The 19,949-nt window shown below is 40.9% G+C and overlaps 1 protein-coding gene across 2 annotated transcripts in view; it reads left to right on the forward strand.

The window, feature by feature from the left end:
- LOC122783622 (MAM domain-containing glycosylphosphatidylinositol anchor protein 2-like) overlaps positions 1 to 19,949 on the forward strand; it is a 152,948-nt gene that overhangs the window by 87,893 nt on the left and 45,106 nt on the right. For both annotated transcript variants that reach the window (XM_044048367.1, XM_044048368.1), the window contains exons 7-9: positions 1,402 to 1,493; positions 1,573 to 1,810; positions 12,812 to 13,105. In XM_044048367.1, the coding sequence (XP_043904302.1) occupies positions 1,402 to 1,493; positions 1,573 to 1,810; positions 12,812 to 13,105 (624 nt within the window). The remainder of the gene's footprint in view (positions 1 to 1,401; positions 1,494 to 1,572; positions 1,811 to 12,811; positions 13,106 to 19,949) is intronic.

Below are 19,949 nucleotides of genomic sequence, written 5' to 3' on the forward strand. Positions count from 1 at the left end.
ATTAATGGCTGCCACATTGCCTAATTAACCTTCTATTGTGTGCGTTTATGTGGCTTTAGGTAGATTGAATCTTGGCATGGATGTGGTAGATTAACACAGTGATGCAAAGCTTAAACCAGATTTACCAGATGGCCTGTTGGTCATGTCCATAAAGGTCCCACATATGCTCTGCACACAATAGATGACGCTAATCACCACAGCTTCCATGAACAACTACTGAGTTATTATATACAACAATGATTGATAGGCAGCGCCTCAGAGAATATACATATATGACACAAAAAAAAAGAATACATGCACATGCACGTTGGTGTTTGTGAGAAGGAGTGTTGACGTAATAGTCACATTCTTATCTGACGTGTCAGAAACAGGATTCTCTGCCTGCCAACATTGATTTCAAACGCGGGGAGAAAGAGCACGTCAAGTAGGCATATGTCACTCGTCTCAGCCTTGAATGTGAAGCTCGGCAGGCATCACAATGTTTTGCGCATTCAATTTCCTGTGTTTAAATCTGACACGCAGGTTTTGTTTTCATTTTGTCTTTACCAAACTGAATATGATAATGTCACTCGGGAATTGCCAGATGAAAAGATTCCCATGGTGCTGTCAGCTTGGAGATGAATTGAACAGTAGGCACAGGATGTGGAACCAGTACAGCAAGCGTTATGATGAAATCATCTTCCTTTTGCTATTAGCAGACGCTATGGTTTGAAAATGGAGTTTGCAAAACAAATTGGATTAGAAATGGTGGATATTTTGTTCTGTATCTCTACAATTTCACCGCGTGTGTGTGCATTGTGTTTGTTGCCGCTCTGGTGCAGTAGGAATATTGTACTAATGTGAATGTTGGCTCAAAGCATGTGCTATGTTCTTTGTTATGTGACCCCACCGCAGCGGTCAAACAGTTGTTATTTTAAAAGAGCAGTCACAGTTTTCATATCAGCGACTCTTCTCACACTTCTGGTTGAAACCATATTACAATCTCATGACCAAGGTGCTGAACCAACATGGATGAGGAAAAAAAAATCAGTTATTTCACGTTTGCTGTGACAGGGTACAGTCTTTACAGTGTGTCGTCAACAAAGGCTGAGCACGAGTCACACAGGCAGACACTTACCAGCGAGATGCATAACTGCACAGCATGGGAAGTGTGAACATTGGGGAAAGCAAAATAGCAGAGAGACAAAATGTATTTTTGATAAAACCCTGAATTTGGAATTACATCACAGAAAATTGCTCAATAAAACAAGGTGAGATGAAACCTATGGTGGATATACTTATAAAAAACAGGTTTATTCTACAAGTATGTATATGTATATATATATATATATATATATATATACACACATATATATATACATAAACCTATGTATATAAAAGTTGTTGTTTTTTTTCTCTCAGCTTTGAAAAAGGGCAGATTCTGGATCACTCCTGACCCATACCACAATGACGACAACATCCAGATCGGACGTGAAGTCAAGATATCTTGCCAGGTACATTTAAAGAAAATCGCTGGCAAGTGAAAGTAAAGTCCCTCCTCAGTGTAACACAGTGATGCTCTGAATGTCACAGGTGGAGGCGACCCCGCCAGAGGAGCTGACGTTCAGTTGGCTCAAGAACGGCCGTGCCCTGCGCAGCTCTGAGCGCATGGTCATCACCCAGACGGACCCGGACATCTCCCCGGGGACCACCAACCTGGACATCATAGACCTGAAGTTTACCGACTTCGGCACATACACGTGCGTTGCCGCACTGAAGGGCGGAGGCATCCCTGAGATCAGCATTGACGTCAACATCTCGTCCACTACTGGTGAGCCCCACACCCCTTTGTGTCAATGACGGACGCATCTGCTCACCTCCTCCGACATATCTGACGCAAATGATGTAGTTGAACCAGTTCATTGCTGTCTAAAACCTCATGAGCATTTATCACTGACAGGTCTGAAAAATAGCTTTGATTATCACCTTAGGAATCTTCTCTAGTATAATTGGATACTTGGAAAATGCTGAAATTCTGTCTAATGGACGTGTGGTTGCTCTCAGAGCAATTTCTTGTCGAAGATTATTCTTTTCCCCAGATTTCAGCACTTTTCCTGGCGTTTGACGGACAGAATGGTAGCAGTAATGAAATATGGTTTGTTATGTAAAGTGTCAGGTCATCCACATTTTGACAGACAAGTATTTCTAGTGCAATTAGTGCAGATAGTCGAGGCTTTATCGGCTGAGGTTTTCACATATATTTAAACGCCTTTCCTGGATACTCTCCACAGGTTAAGAATATTTATTTCTCCTTATTAGACGACCGCTCACAGCTTGATTACATGCCAGCGACCGCTCCCATGTTGAAAAAAGATTTACAAACTACTGTCCTTTACAGCACCAACACAACTATATTTGCATTGAGTGTTTAATTGGATTCCTGTGAACCAAGGCTGACTCCATCAGTCCAACTAATCAGAGACTACATATACATCGTCCTTCCATCTAACTGGCTGCTTCCTTGTATCCATGTATACAGCATGTGAAGAACACAACACATCAGTCCACCTCGTAGCTTCCGTCACACAACCAAGACAGCACATAAATCAGGCAATAATATGTGTCTTTGTCGGCTATTTTCATTGTAAAAGTGAAAATGGTGGATAGCTTTTGTGCCCCGGGATGCCCAAACAGTCATAGACAGGCTAACAGGTGAGCATTGTACCAGAACTCCTCAGATCTAAGGATGCCGTGGAGGTGAATCATGACTATGAAATGTGCTCACAGTGAGCAGCAGGAGAAGAAGCAGCAACTGGTTTCGTAATGAGCTCTTGGTAAATCATGGACTCAGACTAGATTTACCAACCGCTAGTCTGCACAGCAACGTTAACACAGCAATTATTTACATTGAGCCCATTACTTATGCTATATTATGCTTACTTGACACTTCCAGTGACAGCAACCCTATCTTTAGCTGGTAGACTCCAGAGTTTAATTCTTGTCACGAAGCCAGATTGCATCTATTTGTTTCCCTCCCGGCTCTTGTAAACTTTCAGTGACACCCTGGAGTAAGATGAATGGAAGTTAAATCAGAAAGTTGAAGATGTCAGGATACTGCAGGTCTGGAATAATGTCCTCTTTTCCAAACTCGTAAAAAGGCCGATGGCATTATAAGGCATTATGAGGATCACATAAATTCAGTCTGTCAACTTTTGTGATATGTCGGTCCAACTCCGCGGGTTTAAAGTGTGCAGTGAACTCTGACAGGTTGATTCCAACATGACAGTTCATAGAAACCGTGTCACGTGACGTCTGGAGCTCTAGTGAGCTGTATATTTGTAATTTCACTCATGGTTTGTTGAGTAATCACTTAGAAAAGCAGTGTTACAGCAGCCTGTCACTGTGGGTTTTTTTTTGTTTAACTGAGCTTTTGTGTTGTAACTTGTTTCAAAAGATGGCAGGATGTAGGCGCCAACATAATAAAATCAGGATTCTGTCATGAAAAGAATAACCAAAGCATAAAAGCAGCTGTCTGCTATTTCATGAATCTTTTCAGAGTTCATCAATCAATGCCTCTATTTGGCACATTGTATACGAAAAAGGGTGGAATAGTTTCAAGAGTTTGAACAAAGTACACACATTTTTACACAGGCTTTATTATACTTATGAAATGCAGTGGTTAGAGTGACAAACATAACAAACTGCGTGAGAGTATAAAAATTGTAATAACATAGTGTCATCACACACTGGTTTGTCAATCCACTGAGAAAAGTGACCCCAATCAACTTGATGCCACAGCGATGCCATGATAGAGAGTTTCCTTCTTTTTCACTCATTCCCGTCCAAATGACACTGGCAACACCCCTTTTTGTTGCTTTGAATTTCCCAGCATGAGTTCAGTACTGAGTAGTATGTCGTATAAAGTTTCGGAAATTGTGATTTCAAGTTTTAACTCTACTCACGCTGCTAGAACATGAAATGAAAATGCATCCAATTGAAAAAATAATAAATCAACATATGAAGTCAGCCGAGGAGGCGGTCTTTAATCCATCCTGACGACGGAGAGTCCATAAACCACCTCCTATTGTGGTTTTTGTGATGGGATCTGAGGATGCATTCAGGATGGATTGGGATTCCTGTATTTAGGGCAATCTGCTTGTGATCATATCACTCAGGACGGATGTTAATACCAGGTTTGAATGGGGTCACACATCAACTGATGCATTTGCACACTCTCATCTCATCTCTGCATCTTTGTTTTCCCCATCATACTCACACCTCACTGCCTCTCACGACGTGAACATTAAAGCCATGTGTTGACCTCAGGTGCATAATTATTGTTAGATAATCCTTCGCTAATCAGTGGACTATTAAACATTAGGATCAATCATACCTGCCAAGATTTTCCTTATTATCTTTTAACTAGTGCAGTCTGTTATTTTTGAGTGCCTGGGTAATAGTGGTGCATTAACACAGGCCCTTTATAGTATAAAATAAATGCTGCTATCTTACAAAGGAAATAATTGCGCCAAAGACTGTGTTTGTATGAAATGAAAGGCTTGTTTAAGTCTTAGACTTTTATTGTTCCCATCAGGTAAGTGGGTATTAAATATAATGAAAGTGATGCATTGTCATAGAGCTGTTCCTGTCATAGGGGATAATGTATTGGGTTTAGCTTCTGCCGGTTACAAGTCCCACTGCTTTACCTGGATGTTACCGGGCTGTTTTCCTTGTGTATGCGTGTTCTGCCTGACTTTCAGTCAAATTGATGCCGTGAATCAGAAGTGCCTTCACTGAGCGGAACAGTATAGTGCTTGTGTACTAAAGCGCCTTGTGCCTCTGCTTTGCCATACGCCTGCAGCCTGTTTTGGGGTGAATAAGCTCCCTTTTTGTTCCTTTGCCTGTTCTCCTAAAGGGAGAAAGCCTGAGCTGCAATTAGACGTCTTAATAAACGCGTTTAGAGGAGATTACACTGCAGGTCTGCCAGGGTTTGGTGCTGGGGAAGTGTTCAGAAGGCAATTGAGGCTATATTGTCTCCAGTATGCACACTTTTGTGCTTTTTGGCTGTTCCAGATCTGGCTCCAGTTCCAGATTCCAAACCAGAGCATAGCTGCAGCCACAGCATTTCTTTATAAAAGAGAATATTCATTACATCCCATTCTTTTAACTTTTGATGAGCACACAGTTCAACAGCTTTCATGATTTCTCTTTTTTGCAAAACAGCACTAATATTTACTATTGTGACATGCTCATTAAATAAGCTATTTTATATTCATCAGTGGTTTGAGAGATTGTAAGGCCAATGCTTATTTATGAGTGTGGTCTGGAAATGGGGATGCAGACCAGCAGTACCATAGCTCACAGGAATGGCTGAAAAGTTATAAGCATTAGAGTAAAAAAACACAACAGGAACTCACTGATTAATCTCCTCATAGCTAATTTGTTACATGTATGTTTAGAGGGTGTGTCTTGCTAAATTATTGTTATTGATTGATTCTACAGCTGCAGCATTACTTGATTTTAATAGCATTTAGAGTTATTGTGGGTGTATTTCTGACATTTAAAGCCAGTTTTCAGCACTGATTCATGAAGCTGATACCCCCTTATTCTTGGTTGAAGAAAAGTACATTACACTTGAACAGCTGTGATAAGAATGGTCCCTGCTGATGCATCTTAGCGCCAGAACAAGACAGTTGCTCATTCCCAACTGATTGATGATCACAAAGTAAGTATTTTGAGTCAAAGTCACCTCTTTCTTCTCATTAGCAGGATAAATCCTTCTATGATGAGTCTCTCAATTAGCAACCAGTGTATCTGTCACTCTCAAAAATCACTGTAGTTAATGAATTAAGCAAATCAATTAAGTGCTCAGTTGAATAAAAAATGAGCTGATTGAATAAACACAATTTGCTGTGTTTTTTCTGTGATGAATTTGAGTCGTAGAGAGAGCTCATAGCGGCGCTGCTTATCACCATCTATCCTATCTAACAAATGTGTGGTTGACTCCTATTTACCATGAGCTGCCATCGTCTGAGTGACGGTGCCACATGTCTGTGTATCAGGAGGTGCATGACTGCTGGCTGTCCACTGTGCTGATGTGTTTGTTTCTGCAACAGATTCAGTGACCTTAACAAAAACCTGGCCAGCATCCCAACTCACCTACACAGTGCAAAACCTCAGCTCTTTGAGCTAAAACAAGTGGTTTGCTGTTTTTCTTCTGTGCAGTGTTCACAGAATGTTATTTTTCCATCAAAGCTGCTTTGATGTTTATATGCTTTCTTTTTTTGTTTTTGATTTTTACCGGATAAAATCTATAATCTGTGGCAGTTTCAAGTAGAGCTGAAGCTTATTTTTGCACACTACCTATTCTTATTGTTGGAAAGAGAAAATTGTTGCTGATGCATGCCAGGGTTGCACCATTGGGCAATTCCTCTTTATGGGAAGGGTTTTGGAAATTATAAAATTCCAATGGATTAAAATGGTCAGTTCCATGAAATGATAAAAGCAATGTCAATAAAACCAAATACTGCATGTGTAACCATTTGTAAAATAATACTCAATGAAGTGTATATCCCAAAACTAAAAAAAAAAAGCCATCACATGTGCCAAAACAGTCCTGGTAAGCTGTGGGAACTGGCGAGAACAAGTCTAACAGCTGTTCCACAGCTGGGATGCTGTCCTGACAAATCCACCATATGACAACAGTAGATCCCGTAGTCATGCCACTTTTGCAATGATACATGCATATAACCACCTGGCCGCGTATGTTTGCACAACACACTTTGTGGAGGAAGGTTTTCAACACCTTAACTGTCAGGGGAAACAAAACAGCCTCACACGTCCATTGGGGTATGGGAAAAGGTGACAGACATTGCCAGATGTAGCTGCACTGTGACCGGGTTTCACTTAACGCTCCAGAAAGAACATAAAATGGGTTAATAAGCCTAATAAGTCGGCACATACGCACACTGTATGAGCATCTAGCCTCAACTGCAACACCTGAAGTCATGCTTTATGGAGGTGGCCATCTGGGAAATCACCTCCCAGTCCAGCTGGGAAAATCTGGAAGGCAAACATGAATAAGAAACACTCTTCCTCCCCTTATTAACTACAATTAAATTCCCTTGAGCAATATACATAAACTCTGGTCTTGGACTCTCTTGGACTCCTGCTCACTGCTTAGCAGAACAGAAATTGGTGCTAATGGAGTTTTGCAGTTGTGCATTGCTTAACTGAGGCAGTGGGCATCTCTATTACTCTGGTCTAGTTGAAAAAAAACATGAGCGTCATTACAGAGATCAGTGACTATCAGTCTGTAGCCCAGGAGAATAGTGGTGGTGAAACTGTATCTGCTGTATGGACTTAATTATATAGAATCATAGTCGTTACTAATCGTATAGGACAACTTATAAAATCTCAAAAGAATAGCATCCAGCTCAAACGCACACTTTCACACAGAGTAGTATGTCAGTGTGATCAGCAGTGTGTCACTGTAGTATATCATTGCACAGAGGGAATTTGACCCCATCTGTAGACCTTTATTACACTTGAGCAACTTGCTGTGAGGATACTTCTCCCCCTCGACGCACAGATACACCAAAATTCCTACAGTGGATACGCAGGACTCAAGACAAGCAGAGAGTCCTGTCACATTGTGACCAACTCATTGGTCTCAAGCTGTCTAAACACACTCACACACTTACAGACGCACACTCTGCAGGAGTTGCAGTAGTAGAGAGAGCTGTTACCATGGTAACGGGGGAGTGATGTCACAGCACTTTCCAGAAAAGGGGGCAGCTGGGATGTTGTTTATTCTCAAAGACGCCGGGCACACCACTGTGGCTGCTGTTGCTGTAAAAAAGGAAAAAAGAAAAATGCAAAGTGCAAGGTCTCTCCATGTTTTGCAGTCAGCTCACATTGCCACAGCAGACACAATGATGGCTGATGGTTCCTGCTGACAGACTCCAGCAATCAGACTCCACACTTAGAGATTCACTCCAGCTGAGGCCCTGGAGATGTGAAGTCCTACTGAGGCCAAATAAGGAAGTCCAGTACCACAGTTGACTTGCAATTTACAAAATAAAAGACACACACACACACACTGATAGTGTTTTCAGTCAACAACAACAATGAGACTCATCCTGTTGAGAAACAGAGGCAAGAACACAGCATGGTGTCAACCGTGGGCGAGAACACAAACACTCAGCTATAAGCACATACACATACAGTAACATAAAACCTTGAAGCACACTCTGCACAAGCATACGCGCACAACGGGCATGCCCTGCAGGCATCGCTGGCATTTGGATGGCTTTGGCACAATGAGGGCACAGAGAAGACCAGTAGCGGGCTCTTTGCCACACAAAGCATCTCAGTGGTCAGTCTCTCACACACAGAGGCAGGGTGTTCACTTGGAAAGAGGGAGCAGTAGGAAGAACGAACCACAGAGTAGGCAAGAGAGAGCCGCTCTGTGTGCATGTACTGTATGTCTGTTTACGTTTGCGTATTGATGCACAGAGCGACAAAGGCAGCTGATGGCCAGTGTTTGTGCTGTCAAACCCAATAGGCAGACAGCTGTAACTGCCTGTCCAGTCTGTGCTGTGGAGGGTTCCAGGTGGTAATGATGGCAACTCAGTGAATACACCGCTCCTCCACTCATTAATGGATACTTGTTGCTCCCCACGTAACCTGCTGCTGTCACTTTGCCATTTCACTGTTTGGACACAAGGAACCATTCAAAAAAGTGGAGAAAATATGGCGTGGAAGGAAATATGTCAGCTCTAGACACCTGGCTGGCTCATTCAATACACTGTCTGAATACTAATCAGCAAATATATGAGAAAGAAGTGAGTGTCCACTGTCATTGTCTCAGTGGAGATGCCTTCTGCTGCCAAATAGCATTGCCAAGTGTTATCTGTGAATGGCCACACTCCATCATCCCATGCTGATGACACCAAGGTGCATTACCTGAAAAGGTCTTGACAAATCTTGAACCAGCTGATGACCAGCCAAGCATGTGAGTGACAATAGCTGGAAAGGCAAATTTGGAATTTGTTGTAATACAATGACTTATCAATGCTTTATTTGACATAATAGAACTGATTTAAAGCTGTGATTTGTAAATTAAAATGCCCACATCCACACTGAAGCGGAAATAGCATCTGTGAAAATAGGTTTTGGTTTTCTCCTCCATCTTTTTTATGATTCAGTGTCACTGTTATTCTTCAACACTTATTGTAGTCTTCATTTCCACGTGTTCTTATGATATCTAGTGTCTTTTCAGACTTTAGTTACCTTTTAAAGTGGTTGGCAACACAGCCAAACTATCACAAACACAAGAGAAGGATGACCAGGGCAATGAATGCCACCACAAGAGAGACATGTGGGACTATGACATCATCATTTTCCCAAATTAGCAAATTCATTGTTTACATGAAAACGCACGGGCAGCGTTCTGAGATTTTCACACTCTGGGACTTGTTTTCATAAGGTACCATTTCTGTTGTCCCTAAATGACAACTACTAGCCACCTGACTAATATTATTTTCAACTCTTTCTTTTATTTGTTCTATCTTTACATAGCCCCATGTGCTACCTGTTTTGGTTCAAATCAACCAATCTCATTGAAGTTGCTCTACACACAAGATGCATTTGTTTATATTTAAATGCTGTGTAAACCCTAGCAGCAGGCAGATAAATCAAATAACCAGCTGATAAACAAGATATATATATATATATATATATATATATATATATATATATGTATTATATGTAATTTGTATCAGTTGGTGGAAAAAGAGTAAACAATTACATGTGTTTACAAGAACACAACTCCTAATGAATGCTAATATTGCTCTAGGTCTGCTCGATGCATAAATTAGCAAGTGTTGGCAAACACATTTCCAACATCAATTTTAAACGTGACACTATACTAGTGTTTACATCTTGTTTCTGCTGCCCCCAGTGTGACAGAAAATGACAGTAAGTGTGTAATAATGTTTCCACAGAAGTGGCTATCCTCAGCCTTTGTTCAATCTTACATATAATCTGCTCTTGGCTAGGAGTTGTTAGTTAATTAGGTGCTATTTTTAACTGTAAAGTGAGCCTCTGATTCCACAAACATTACAGGTCTGTGTGCGCCACTCCAGGCCTTTTGAGTGGGTTTATTCCACTCAACTCACTTAAAGTAAGAAAGAGTTAACCAACCGTTTCAGCATTGAGATGACGGTGGGTTTGTTGCTTCTCACCTACAGAAACGGGGTCAGACGAAGTGAAACTGGACTCTGTTTCGTTTCTGGATATTGCCAGTGATTGCATCACTATGCAACTTCAATGTGGCTTGACTCCATTCCAGTTGCAGCATTGTTTGGGCAGAATGACAGTGATTCGGAAATCATCAGGGAACCATGACATGGTTTCATCATTGCCGAGAAAAAATTTCACTCTTCGATTTGCTGGCTGTAAACTATTTTTTGGAGCAGAGGTACAAAATAGCCTTGGACCTCACTGATGGTTTGGACTCACACAAAAATACATGAACACACAGATATACACACAGCACTCCAGGAGCCAATGCAATTTGCCAGGTTTACTAATTAAACAAATTTACCCGGCCAGCATGTTGATGAGGAGGCAGACTGCCTGATCCAACCGGTTTCAGATTCTCCAAACTTATAACACACACTCTCACTCACCTCCATCCTGCAATTTGGGTCTTTGTGCTTCTTCTATTATTCATTGTTAACTTAAATCCAGGCTCTAAAATGTAAGTTAAACAAGGGCAAAATGTTTATTGGGTCATATTTTGTTACATGGGCAGCAATAATGCTATATCACCTTTGGGAGTGTTCTGTTGTAAATGCTTTGCATTACATTACACTGCGGATGAGATTGAGTGGCTCCATGAGGCGGAGGAGGAGAAGGGCAGGCAGCTAAAACGCTGCAGAGAGCTGGCAGTGGTACAAGTGCTGTTGAGGTGATAAGAATTACGAATGTTGAAATGATGATCGTGCTGAAAATGTGACAATGGTCCTGATACTGTATTGGTGGTGATTTTAACAGCAATGCTAACAATGATGAGTATGATGGTATCTATGATGGTACGCAACATCATTACCAAGGAAGATTTGAAGTAAATAGGATTATATAATGTATTTATAGTGATAGTGTTAAGTTAATCGAACTGTCCAGGGTGTACCCCGCCCTATGTCAGCAGAGATTGGCACAGCACCCGCCACGACCCTCATGTGGAGGATAAAGCGGTAGTAAATGGATGGATGTTAATTGAATATTGTTTTTACCACAGCATTTCAGTGAGTTATAGTCTGCTATCAATGCAATAACTGTCATAAAATGGGCTATGAGGAGCAATACTATCAGACCTGAATGAGGGAGTGTTGATGTGTATACACCAGCAGGCAGGGGAACAGCTGAAGGTTTTTCAGAATTGTACAACATTAACTTTATCACTGTTAAAACCTGAGGCCTGCAAGTGTTTGTGCAAGGGTTAGACATGTCCAACCATTTTTATGCCTGTAAATGGTTGCTGGCTTAATAACTACTGAGAGCATGTGGGCTAGAGGATGAGGGAGAGGGCATCAAAGACTCAAAAACATATTAATCAAAGATACAAATGTTACAGGGGGAGTTTAGTTTGTGCTGTTTTGCTTTTAGGTAGATAATAATTGATACCAGTCTCATATCTTTTAATGGAAATGGTTCATTTATTTTAACACAAAGCCTGGGAACGGCCCACTAGCACCTCTGTACCTCCGTAATTAACATTATTCAAAATCTAAAGTCATGTCTTCGGTGTGAGCTCCCCAGGCAATCATTTTAAAATCTGCTGAGACCCTGGAAAGTGACTTTGCCCTCCGAAGAATTAGCCTGACACAGTCCCCCTGTGAAAACCTTTTGTACAAATTAAACAAATGTAATTAAATGTGAATTAGAGAGCAATATGTATGTGGAATGTACCCTTCCCCCCATTTTCTCTCGTGTTGTACAGAGGTTTTCTAGTGTTGTCTAGAGGTAAGACAATGATATTGATATTCTCACAGAACTCCAGAGCAGTAAAATAAGCACATTTACCAAAATTGAATCTTTAGGTTTGTTGTTGTGTTGTTGTTGTTGGATCCTTAACAAAGCTAAGAATACATTGATACAAAACACAGAAGCATACAACATAAATAATGGAATTGTGTTCTCTTATTTGAAAATTGCATCCAAACATTGTGACCATCTTGAAATTTAAGCAGTTCCTCAGTTCCTTGATTCAATAGTAACTTGACACTCCCACTACCAAATTAAATTGTACTCTTTGCTATGGCATTCACGTTTTAGCTTAGTTGATACCCACTACGCCGTTTTAAGACAATTAATGATGTTTGATGTGGTTTGACGAAAATTTATGTTGAAGTTTTGACTGGATTCATTAAGATAAAAACTGGACATTCTTTTCAATTTTGGTGACTTGGAATAGTTCCTGTGCTTCTACCTGGTTCTATTTGGTTTAAAATGGTCTACCATGGTTTCAAAGTGCACTTGCTTGTCAGCTCTTCATTGCATGTTTCATTTTTTTGCCATTGTCCCTCACTGCTGTCCTCCATGATCGCTCTACTTACAGTACATTGCCGTTGCTGCCTATAAGATCTGCATGGTTCTTGCATACGAAGCTTTTTGTGCGGCTGAGACTCGGCTTCATTGCCATTGCAACTTGGATGCTCATTCGCTTTATCCCCACTCCCTCTCGAATTTGACCATCTCCTCTTACCTCGCCTGCTGGCTTTCTAGAGCCCCATATCAGTCCCTCCTCTGTTTTTCTCTTTCTTAGTTCCCCCCAACCTGACAGTGCCCCGGGGCAAGTCCCCCCTGGTGGCCCGAGAGGGTGACACAGTGGAGCTGGAGTGCCTTGTTTCAGGAAAGCCCAAGCCCATCATCCTGTGGTCACGAGCAGATAAGGAGGCGCCAATGCCGGATGGAAACATGCAGATGGAGAGCTACGACGGTGTGCTGCGTATTGTTAATGTGTCCAGGGAGATGACGGGCTCGTACCGCTGCCAGACCAGCCAGTATAACGGTTTCAACGTGAAACCCAGGGAGGCCGTGGTGGAGCTGATCGTACAATGTGAGTAGACCGTGTCTGCACATAAGTATGTGTGTGTGTCTTTATATGCAGTGTAATTCATCTTAATGCATCTTTGCAGTCTTGTGTGATCAACACTGAACACTCTTCCCCTTTGCAGCCTCGGTCAGAAAAGTGCTCTGACTCCGTCTCTTCTAAGGGGAGGATATCATTAATACTAAATGTGAACTGAGGAGAACTAGCATTAACAGAGATGCAAAGCACTAGAGACTGACGTCCACACGTGTTAAGATCTGTCTATGTTTGTTTATTTGTGTGTGTTTGTGTCCCTAAAAGGAAAAGTAATATTTTTCTGATCCTCATGACTTCAGAGGACGTTTTAGGGTTTAAGACTTAGTTTTATGATTCGGTTACTTTTAGCCTTAGGTTACAATTTCAGAATCAGAGTAAGGTTAGAGTAAAGGGCAAAGAAATGGCAGTGAGCATCTTCACAGACATAGAAGTATGTTTTATGTCCTAAGAGACTGCATGCCAGAAACACCCTCTCCTGCTTTAAGATGTGACAATCAAAGATGGTTTAACTGCTAATTGGTGAGCAGCTAATTTATTCACACAAGTATTCTTTTGTGGAGATATGAATGGAATATTTGCAAATGAACATCAGAGATTCCAAGCACTGCCATTCATTCATTCATTCATCAAGGGCTGGGGATGATTCTTGCCACTGGAATAAGAATGGAAGCTGGATAAAAAGGAAATTAAAGCGATCCATGTAGCGTGCTTACTATTCTCTGCCAAGTGATTGCAAGAAATAGAAAAACTGAAGTCTCATAGCCGCAGCTCTATTGTTTCTCTTGTGGCCTACTTTGTTAATCCATGCATTCTTCCATCTCAATTTACCGTAATCACATTAGAAACTCTGAAATGAATGGCAATTAACATGCTGCACGCTGTTTTGATTGTCAACAGCATTAGGTTTGCCATACAATATGGTGGCAGACAAATACCAAGCAACTTTTAAAGTGTGACAAATAAAACTCAATAGTAACTTGACACTCCCATCACCAAATGAAAGTGTACTCTTTGCTATGGCATTCACGTTTTAGCTTACTTGGTACCCACTACGCCGTGTTAAGACAATTAATGATGTTTGATGTGGTTTGATGAAAATCTGTGTTGAAGTTTTGACAGAATTCATTATGATTATGCGGTGATGGCAGCCCTTATCAAAGGTTGGTGTATTTGTCATGTACCAGTGCTGACACTAAACTGTAAACAAAGGATTTAGATTCTTAGTTAAATAGGAATTGTTGCGTGCTAAAATGATAAAAACAATGCTGCTATTGTACTGTATATTCACTCAACATTCTCATGTTGAAGTTGTCCTTCTCTTGGCCCCACATGTAAACAACTACTGAAATATGTTCTGCATGTTATCCGTGTGAAATATTAACACACATTTATGTAACGTGACTGCCTCACTCATTTATGAGTTGTTGAAGAATGGATGAGGTTGTTTTCCACATTGCTTCCCCTCAGGAGAAAGCACTTAACTGCCACGAGCAACAATAGGTCGCAGTGATCCTGCTGCTGTTTGGAGAGCAGCAGGGCTACACACTGTGTTACTCTGTGTCTCACTACAACAAAATAATACAGTGCGACCGCAGCACGGTAAAAGCAAACAGGCCAAAACTGACCAAATATTTTAAGCAGCTGAAATTACACAGCATTTAGGAAATAACCTATTTTTCACCTTCATGTCATTAAAACATGTTTGACAATATCTACTAAAAATAAAAATGTCCTGGAGCTTCACTGAAAACTATTGTTTTGTGTCCTTTTCACACAAACAAATAAAAACCAACCAATAAATGCCCCCCAAAAAGTGGTGTGCTTTAGGTGCTGGTTTAAAATGCAATTATAGAGCTAGTTATTTATTTATACATGTATTTATTTTTCAATAAGACGTGATAAGTCGTGATCCCCGACTGGAGGGCTGTTGGGGGTGTCTATCACCAGTCTGGTCAAAGCATTGATGTCATAGATCTAGTGTTAGCAGCACATTAGCAGAGTCACAGCAACAGCTCTGGTGCTCCTCTTGCATCTACACAGGTTGCATTGTAGGTCAACACCCAGCCATTAATATTACATGCATAAGAATAGGATTGAAGCATAAAAATACGTGTTAAAGATGGCGGCCTGAAAGATCGATAGCTGAAACATGGCTGTAACACTTGTGGGATACGCTGTTACTCATTTCTATGCTTTAATTATGCCTGTTTGCCAGACCAGCGTCTCTGAAGAGCACGTCATTGCGTGTGTTTATTGCATTACTGTGTTATTTACTGTGTATATATATATATATGTGTGTGTGTGTGTGTGTGTAAGCCATGAGTTCCCTCTCAGTCTGAAAACAAATGTCAAATATGACTAACCATAAAGATGACAAATAAGAGTAATAGGACGTGGCAAAGAAAAACTGTTTCACTTCAGTCAGCAGCTGCCTTTTTGGTGACAGACGATCTCGGGGGAGGAGAGGTAGAACAAGACCCTGAGACTATAAATTCAGGTGTCCTTAAATAGCTATGATGAATAAAATCAAAAAGCCCAGGGTTTAAAATTATTTCTATGCTTTCATACTGCCCTAGTTAAATCCAGAATGATATACAGTTGTAGAACCTGAGAAAAACTATGATTTAAAAAAAAAAAAGCAACGGTAGAATCCTCATGTAAGGCTCCAGCCTTTGACTGACCTCATTTTGTCACAGAGGTCAGTATTAACGTTACTTTCGGACAGGATGGCTCTCCTCTGACATGCAACTTTAAAAGGTCATCTCATATCACAGTCTGCTGTCCCCTAACGCTCAGTGACAGTGCACAAGGGTCACTTACAGGGAGAGATGGTTGTTAGTGACACTCGGATAGAGAAGACATGTCTCTTGAGGTGAGGGAGGAGGAGAATGAGACTCTTCTGTTCCCTTCCTCAGATAGATTTGCTTTGGAATGTAGTTGCATCATTGGATGACACACACAGAACAAGACACTGAGAGACACAGTCTGTCTCTTAATGTCAAAAGAATTCCTTCTGAGAACACAATTATTTCTAATTATGTGGAATAGTTTTAGTAAAGCACTATAGTTCTTGATGTCATACATCACTTTCATCTGTTCATCTTTAAAGCAGACTACATAATGAAGAGGCTTATTAGGCCTTGGGTATTGATAAATCAATCATTCTGCCATGTTCTCGCTTCAGAACCAATTATTCTCATCAAACCCTGTGACTTATTAATAGTTGGCATCAAAGCCTACGCATAAAAAGCACAAACAATCCCCGTTTGAATTGAATTTAGATTGCTTTGACACAATCCGAGTACATTGGGATAGTGTATCTGCAATGTGTACATATCTTGTAGGCTGTGCAAGGTTGGCCAAACACACGGACCTTTGCTAGTCCTTCGCAGCTTGCGAAATTCACTCAATTAACACAATTCGGCTGGCCGTTTGTTGTTTGCTCCGTGTGCCTGTCGGTATGTCCGCTCTTTCATTTCTCCTGGCCTGTCTTGTGGCGTGTAAGCACTAGCCAATCCCTCAGAGATGCTTTTCTCGCCTCCATTTCCAGGTCCCAGCATGAGTAACCCGCCTTTGGTGGTGAGCCATGTGCAAAGCCGCGTTTACTTGATCAAGGGACTGACGTACAGTCCTCTGAAGCAAAGAGCATTAACGGCGTGAAGGAACGACTGTGGCAAGTCAACAGCTTTGATATGTAAAAACCTGCATCCGTTAGCTGGCAGAGGCCACGCCGGGAGGGGAGGTAGAAGGAATGGAAGACGTTTGCCTTTTAGAATTGTCACACTAATAGAATTGTGAACGCCAAATCCCAAGCTGTGACACCCTAATGTTCTTAGTCAAACTGACTTGGCATGGTCCAAGGGCTTGAGAGAGGAAGTGAAGGAACACAAAGAAGAGAATAGAGGGAAGATGGAGGTATAGAGTGGTCTCCTGTCCTAGATACCACTGACTGTCAGAGTGAGACCTATCAAGCTCCTACTTCATGCACCGGAATCTTTTATCCCAGCATCCTTCTGTTCCTCCTCACATCGTCCATGAAACCTGCCTGATGCAACCATGCAACCATGTCTCCCTGAGCAGGCTCCTTGCTGTATCTGACTTGCATCAAAAAGGCATACCGGGATAAAGAGCTCCTATGTGGAGGGGACAGTAATGAGCAGAATTACACGATTGTTATTTTTAATTAATTTTCCTTCCTGCATCAAGAAGGCCTGCAATGCCGGCCCCTGAGGCCCACTCTAATGTGAATCATATTAGAGTGATTCACATTAGCCTAACGCCAGCAAATTAATCTTTTGCATTACGGCAGAGCTCACACACACCACATTTGGGGATGGAATTTTATTAACCTTTTTTTATGGAACAATATTGACTTGACCAGCTGCATTAAATCCACACCAGGAAAGGTCAGCGAATATGTAGGTTGTAAACACAAGCCTTCGCAGAGCACAGACAGAATAATTCATAAGTTGGTCAATGACTGTGCTAAACCTATTAGCAGATCACCATGCTACCCCTCACACAGAAGACTCCACATTGATTATCATTAATTGTGTATTTATGCTCATAAATTACCCCTAAGTTTTAATAACAATATGGTAATGCAGATGGTGCTTAAGTTCGTTGTTTGATTGCAGCGGCTGCAGCGTGAGGGAAGGAGGGCGCACTGATGCGAAGCACTGTTTCCCTACATTATTCAACACAGGGACTCATTATAAATCAGTTGAATCAGGGTTATCATTTAATATTCTGTATATAACTGTTTGACTTCCTAATGAATGTATTTTCCTCTATCAAGACTCAATAATGAAGCATGCTACAAAGATTATTCTCCCACAAGGATGCATTTGCTTCCATCCAAAAACACGGCCCCTGTTTTTCTTTTACACTCCCACGAACATCTGCTGAACACTGTTGTGGAAAAAACCCGTGACATATTTCTGAATGGAGCACTGCTTTGTCACATGTTATTCCAACATATGCTAACAGACAGTAAGCAAGGAGGAAACATCAGGCATGCAGAATGGATTAAGAGTTTATATTTATAATATGTATATTTATTTTTGTATTATTATGTTGTATTTCTACTACATTTCTTAAAGGGTAGCGTTATTGTTGATTCTACTGCTTTTTTCCCTGGCAGCTAATTACCCTTCATCACAAATAGGATCGAAATTAAAATATCATTACTTGGTTTGTGATGAGGCCTCATATTAATTATTAATAGGTTTTGATTTGATTCAGGTGGTTTTCATTTACTTAATAATGAAATTATGTTGTGCATGTTTGAATACAAACATGTGTAGTAGATTTTTATTTCTGTGTGTATATAGCAGTTATAACAGCAGTAAATGCTATTTGCACATTGTTGCAACAGTGGCTTTTAGAAAAAACGTAAAATCTGATGCCATCCAAAAACCCCACATGGACATATTTTAAAATACAGTAGGGAAAAAGAAAGAAAGTAAGATTGTATCAGACTAATATTAGTACTGTTAGAACCTCATGGCTGTGACATTAGATTCTGTATCAGAAAAAGTGGTATAGAGCCATCAAGAGCCATCAAGGGCAGCAACTAATGAATATTTTCATAATCAGCTAATTGATCAAGTTGATTATTAAGGGATTTATTTGTCAAAAAATATGGGAGCTTGTTTTATTTATTAAAAAAATCACTCAAACTGATCAATCAGTTATCAAAATAGTTGATATTTAGTTTAGAAATCGATAAGAAATTGGATCAATTGTTTCAGCCCTAGAACCATCCATAGTTTCCAGTATTTACTCGAGTCGCAGAAAAACAAAGTCCTTTATCGGTGGTGAGTTTATATTTGTGGTTTCCTTTTTCCACAATTAATGCAAACTCACAACCTCTTCCGTGTTTACTCGTTGCTTTCACGGAGACGATAATACGATGTCCTCATACACGGCTCTAATTACACTCACACCGCACAACTTCCACTCTGAAAGCCTTTGTGGCCTCACTGTTATACGGAGGCTGTTAATGTGTGGACTCGCTTCACACTCATTGGAAGTGCAGCAAGGAAGAGACAAGCATTCTTTCTTTATTTCCTTTTATTTGCAGCTGATATTGTAAGTGATGGCCACAGCACCGCCTGCAATTTCAGACTCAGCTGTTTTTCGTACGCTGACTTTTATTAGCCGAATAATATATCGGGCCATTACTCTGCACCGGACTAAGTGTTTTTATTTTTCTGTACTTTAAGTATATTTTGCTTATAATAGTGAGACAGTTTTACTCAAATGCACTTTTACTTAGTGTTTTATTTCATCATATTTACACTGTTAGTTAAGCAAAACATCAGCACGCTGGTGTCCAATGAGCCGTGAGGGAAGACATTCCCTCTGCACAGAAACAATGCAGTCACACATGCACGTACCACACGGTACTGTGTACTTTTGCAAGTTTTCCTGCTCATCCTCTTGATGCGTTCACCTGAAGCATACGGATGAAAAATGGAACCCATTTTGACTGAAGCTGAGGTTTATTGTAAACCACTGATGCAGTGTTTCAGAAAGTGCTGGCATGCACACAAATGCACACAGCCCAACGTTCTCCCGCATCTTTGTTATTCCCTCCTCCCTGTAGATGGCAGTCCAAATGGACCATGGGGAAAAGGCCTCTGCGCTCTTAAATGTTGTTTTTCTCCACATTACTGTCAAGGTATCCACCAGTGACTGATGATGGATTACTTCTCAGCCAGAGCTCGGGGTTCTCCCTCAGCGTGTGACTTACAGCAACTCTGAGCCCTCACCACTCGGGCTGCTGCACTAACCATAGCGAGCTCTGCAT

Source organism: Solea senegalensis, linkage group LG17, assembly GCF_019176455.1.
Source record: "Solea senegalensis isolate Sse05_10M linkage group LG17, IFAPA_SoseM_1, whole genome shotgun sequence".
NCBI classification, from domain to species: Eukaryota; Metazoa; Chordata; class Actinopteri; order Pleuronectiformes; family Soleidae; genus Solea; species Solea senegalensis.